Source organism: Eulemur rufifrons, chromosome 7, assembly GCF_041146395.1.
Source record: "Eulemur rufifrons isolate Redbay chromosome 7, OSU_ERuf_1, whole genome shotgun sequence".
Taxonomy (NCBI): domain Eukaryota; kingdom Metazoa; phylum Chordata; class Mammalia; order Primates; family Lemuridae; genus Eulemur; species Eulemur rufifrons.
In genome coordinates, this window is record NC_090989.1 from 132,441,714 (window position 1) to 132,447,713 (window position 6,000).

The window sequence follows — 6,000 nt, forward strand, 5'->3', positions numbered from 1 at the left end:
CAGTGGCCGGGCATGGTGGCTCACGCCTGTAATCCTAGCACTCTGGGAGGCCGAGGTGGGCGGATCATTTGAGCTCAGGAGTTCGAGACCAGCCTGAGCAAGAGCGAGACCCCATCTCTACTAAAAATAGAAAGAAATTATATGGACAGCTAAAAATATATATAGAAAAAAAAAAATTAGCCGGGCATGGTGGTGCATGCCTGTAGTCCCAGCTACTCGGGAGGCTGAGACAGGAGGATCGCTTGAGCTCAGGAGTTTGAGGTTGCTGTGAGCTAGGCTGACGCCACGGCACTCACTCTAGCCTGGGCAACAGAGTGAGACTCTGTCTCAAAAAAAAAAAATAAAATAAAATAAAAATCAGAACCTCTATTTTTGTGAACAGAAATTCCTAAGTAGGCCTGGCACAGTGGCTTACGCCTATAATCCTAGCACTCTGGGAGCCTGAGGCAGAAAGATCGCTCGAGGTCAGGAGTTCAAGACCAGCCTGAGCAAGAGCAAGACCCCGTCTCTACTAAAAAATAAAAAGAAATTATCTGGACAACTAAAAATATATAGAAAAAATTAGCTGGGCATGGTGGCACACACCTGTAGTCCCAGCTACTTGGGAGGCTGAGGCAGAAGGATTACTTGAACCCAGGAGTTTGAGGTTCCTGTGAGCTAGGCTGACGCCACTGCACTCACTCTAGCCCGGGCAACAAAGCGAGACTCTGTCTCAAAAAAAAAAAATTCCTAAGTAATGAAGAAGTTTGATTTACCAAATGTACTGTATGATATATATGCTTTATAATATAGTAAATAGCTGGAAAATTTGCCATTGAGATTTTAAAAAATTGGTCAAATATCTTTTGCCTTTGTTCCAATGTATAAAGCCTTGTTTTAAATTCATTAGTGAGATTTATGAGCAAGAATTATATTTATATTTAATGTTAATAATATTTCCTCTCCTTCGTATTTCTGTGTTCCTTCTCATTAGATCGATCTGGAATAGAAAACGTCAACTCTGTGGAGGCTTTGCAGGAAACTCTCATCCGTGCACTAAGGACCTTAATAATGAAAAACCATCCAAATGAGGCCTCTATTTTTACAAAACTACTTCTAAAGTTGCCAGACCTTCGATCTTTAAACAACATGCACTCTGAGGAGCTCTTGGCCTTTAAAGTTCACCCTTAAGGCCTTTGTTTATTTAAACATGAACTGAGGCTAACTGTACATTTTGTGCTAAAATGCTTATTTATATGTGTATACCATATGTGGAGATAGAAAAGACCTTTAAGACAATACAAGATTGTAGGCTATCTCTGTAATCATGCAATGGCTGTTTGGATTGAGAGCTCTTCAGCCATGATTAGACGTCGACCGCATCTCCCCGATAGACCAATCAGCTGTGTCGCACTTAAACTGGAGAAGTTACACTGAATTATAATCACACTGAATGTTAGACTTTTCATCTGCCAAACCAAAAACCATTTTGATCTCCCTGTGGTATAAATATAACGCACAATCACAAGCATATGAGGACTTAGAAATTAATTCTTTGTGGTAGAAGTTCTGTTGAGTGATGGAAATCTTGTTACCACCACAAGGCTATTTGATCTACTAATTGGAATTTACTATTGGAATTAGGAGATCTCCGTTGTCTGTATTTTACTCTGCCGCTATTAAAGTGTTTGATCCCGGGCAGGTTACTTGGTTGTAGAAAATGAGAATTGATAATATTCCCAATGCCCCTCACAGAGATACTAAAAAATGTCTATAAAGCATATTTACCTCTTGGGAGATAGGCACTATGTAAATAAGGTAAAATTTTTGTTATAATTATTCATAATAATATTCTTTTCTTATTTCTAAGCATTTCTGGGATATCATTTCACAGTCTACACCAACCATATTGTTCAGGGTTCCTGCATATGTGTGGGGTATCCTACTGATACACACATATTAAAAGTTCATGGGTACATCAAATACATAGTATGTGTACATAATATGTGAATATAGTTAAATATATTTCTTCACAATATTTTAAACTGTGAAGAACTTTATCATACAATAAACTTTAAGAGGTGTCAAAAGACCCAAATTAGGTGCATTTTACCTGTTGATGATGATATAACCATTGCTTTAAAATGTTTAGACAGTAGAATATTGAATTTATGCTCTATTTTTATTTAAGCAACACTTAATGTAAAAGTGCAACAGGCAGTTAAGTCCAAATTTCAAAAAATATGTATTTTAGAGTTCATCTTGGGTAAAATCTTTGGTTCAAGGTACTAGTTGTTTAAAAGTTCATTCATATTCTTACTTTGTGCTGAAAAAGGTTGCATTGCTGCCCCTTATACACATGCTGCAGCTTGATGATAAAGAATTTTGATTCTTTCTAGAGAACCAATTAATGTTTAAGGAAACTGTTTAATATGGTGGCATGTGTGTGCGCGCATGTGTGTTCTGAGTCCACTTTTCTTTCCTTAAGTAACACTACAGGGATTTTGTCAAATTAGATATAATCTATAATTTGAAAAATCATTTAGTGTGTGACCTACAGGCTTAGAAATGGTGTAGTCAAAGACATTTCATCCACATTTCTAATAGTGGGTTTTATTAAATAGATAAGATCAGCCTCTGTATATGGCAGTAGGAGAAATAGCCAAAGTTGAGGATTGTGTGTATGTTTTTCTGTTTCCCTGAAAAATAGCAATTAATTGGATTTTTTGTTAAAGATTGCCTTCTATGAAATGTTTGGATTATATAAAATTGCAAAAATAAGAGCCCACTTTACTGTACTAAGCCTGTTATTTTCATGATGTGTGAGCAGAATGCCTTATTTTGTAATCTTGTTTAACTTGTTGCTACTGGGACTTGAATTTCTGTGGCACTAGTTAAGTAAGTTAAAAAAAAGTTAAACCCTCTCATTATTAAAGAGGAAAGGCGATGGTGATGTCTGTAATACAATATAAACCATAATTGTGATTTACCTTAGTAGGTATGACTTTTATGGGATATACCGTATAGTTTTTGTGAATTTACATGATAGCATTATCTTTTTATAATTTTTTTTCCTAAGATAAACAAATGCATAGTTTTCTTCTATGGGGGATAGAAACAGCTTTTTGAAGTAATATTGAAAACCTCAAAGATCATGTTGATTCTTAATTTTTGCCTTTTGCATAAGCCTCTTTATAACATGTATCTTTAAAACAATTAAGTCTTTAGGAATGTGTAACCAGAACTATGTTAATATTGCTTATAAAACTTTAGTTAGGTTCAATATATACATGTATACATCTCTATATAGGTATATAGATTTGCATTTTGTCTTGTAAAATTTTATTTGAATAAATTCTTCCTATAGGTAATGGGAAACAAAATTAATAGTTCATATTGCCCCTCATAGTATTTCTATATTTGAAAATAGCCCAATATGAAACTTCTGATTCCAAAATTAGACCAGCAGCCTATTACAAGCACATCCTTTGATAGAGTCATTGGTTATAAACTTACTAAATGCAGAGAAGACAACCAATTTAGGAAACTTCTGAGTTGGTGGGACACTGTTGATTAATAATGTACTGTATGAATTAAGTGATGCTTTAACTCTGATTTTATATTTTAAAGTTAAAATGTGGGCATTATGTCAGCAAACTTAAGGGCATTATGTCAGCAAGCTAAAACTTTTTTTCTGTGCTTTTTAATGTAACTCTTTACATGATCTGAGAGAGGCTTCAGGCTTTTTAAGAGAAATAGCTGAGGGAAAGGGGACACACCTTGGGATGAAACTTGTCCTTATGATGATGGTTTAGTTACAGATTAAAAAATAAGGAAATTTCAGTGGATTAACTGTATAGCTTTCATATCTACATTTCAAGAAATTACCATTGTAACTTGATAAGAGATGATTTATTTTATGTAAACATCATTGCAAAGCAAGGTGTAGAAGCTCAGCTAGATTTATTACTGTGCACGAAAGTAAATACCTATCTCAATTATTCTTTTTCTTTTCCGATATAAAGTTTGCTGAATGTACAAGAAGAGTTTATCACTTAGGATATAGAATTTTTTTAGGGGTTGGGGGGAGGGGCTCTGTCAGGAAATTGTTACCGATAAACAAAGATTGACTTGATTTGATCCAAAAGATAAAACTTGAAGCTATTCTTGAACTAACATGGAAAAATAAAATGGCTATTGTTTTAAAAAATGCTAAATATACTGTTGACAGGATATGAGTTAAGTTTATTTTTACGAACTGTAATTGAAGACGACATGGATAATACCTTCATGTTTCTGAGAAGTAATCTGTACATGGGGGGAGGGAATAATAAATATTATTTCTAACCAAGTGTGGTGTTTGGTGTCTACCTGAATGTTTTTGTAAGGCTATTTATAATTTAACTTACTACAAGTTATCTTTCCCCTGAGCATAGCAGGATCTCTTATATAAAACTGTGCTTCAACAAGGGGAAATGTATATACGCAGGGCTTCTGAAAAAAAGATTTAGAGTTTGTTTAGAGATTCCAGCAAGGATTGTTGCTGTTTTCTATAATGCCACCTGAATAGTGATTCCTTGTGTATGACAAGGTAGTCTTTCTGGGCAGGAGGAGATGGTGAGATAGGAATGAACAGGGTATTTGGTCTAGCCTAGGCCATGAATGGGGTAAGACCCCGCAGCGAGACCACCCCCGTTACCCTTTCCTCGCTGTTTGTATCCATGCTGGCAGAGTTAAGACAGTTACTTAAAACTGCACTACCTACAGTGTTTCTTAGAGCAATAACATCCACTACTTTTCTGTGAATATTAATTGATCTTAGGTGGGAATAATGGCCTCCTTGATCAACTAAGTTTGGAAATGCTGGGATACTGAGATGTTTTTATATCAGTCCTGTTCTCTAATTAGCTAATGTGCATCATGAATCCTTTAAGGAAGGGTTTAGTGGGTGCCATTTTCACCAAACTTTCTCCACTAAGCCTCCTCTCCCACCCTTTTTTCCTGTGCTGAGTACTTGTTGGGACTTCTTGGAAAGTGTACTTTTAGGAGAAAAAACCCTTGTTAACCATATACCCACTTTGGGTGTTGATCAGGATGTTGATAAAATTCAGTGGAATGCACAAATTATTTTATTTTGCCCCCTTTTTTGCATGGTCTAATGGAAAACATGGAGCTCCAAATAAACGTGTGGTTGATGGAAAACAAAAGGAATTAAATTCCTTCTGAATTTTAGAAATAAACGCCTGTGAGTACATGAGTAATGACAATCAGTTCACGGATCTGGTTTTAGTTTTTACACTGAGGCCTGTGTTTAAAATTTGTTACGTTGGATTTTCTTTGTCTAAAAGTTTAGACACGGCTATCGCATGTGTTTTAGTGGCCACATCAGAGTTACTCTTCACTATGTGAGAGTTGGTTGCTGTGGGGTGATTTCAAGACATCAGAGTATCAGATCCGCGTAGAACACGGAGTGGAATGGGTATAGGAGACCTAAAGGGAAGTCTTGGAGGAAGCTCAGAACCTCTCCTTAATGTGCCTTAATATTGGGGCACGTCCCTCAAATGTGCTCTCAAAGTTAGCAGTTCCCACACATTGTTAAAAAAACATTTTTTTCCCCAATAAACAGTAGATTTAATTCAATATTGCAAAGAAAAGTAATTTCTGGTTGGCAGTGTTCAGTTAACCTACATCCAAGCAGAATGTCTTCAAGAAGAATTAATTTAGTAAATACTGTCTCATATGTTTTAACGTAAGTTACTGGAGGGGGTGGGATCAGTGCTTTTAAAAAGACTCAAAACCAGGCCGGGCGCGGTGGCTTAAGCCTGTAATCCTAGCACTTTGGGAGGCCGAGGCGGGTGGATTGCTCGAGGTCAGGAGTTCGAGACCAGCCTGAGCAATGAACGAGACCCCCCCCCCCCCAATCTCTACTAAAAATAGAAAGAAATTATCTGGCCAAGTAAAATATATATAGGAAAAAAAAAAAAAATAGCCGGGCATGGTGACACATGCCTGTAGTCCCAG

The 6,000-nt window shown here is 36.4% G+C and overlaps 1 protein-coding gene across 2 annotated transcripts in view; it reads left to right on the top strand.

Moving 5' to 3' along the window:
- The window catches only part of NR1D2 (nuclear receptor subfamily 1 group D member 2), a 31,252-nt gene extending 26,922 nt beyond the window's left edge, over positions 1 to 4,330 (top strand). For both annotated transcript variants that reach the window (XM_069473301.1, XM_069473302.1), the window contains exon 8: positions 974 to 4,330. In XM_069473301.1, the coding sequence (XP_069329402.1) occupies positions 974 to 1,170 (197 nt within the window). In that variant the 3' untranslated portion in view covers positions 1,171 to 4,330. The remainder of the gene's footprint in view (positions 1 to 973) is intronic.
- Positions 4,331 to 6,000: the final 1,670 nt, after the last annotated feature.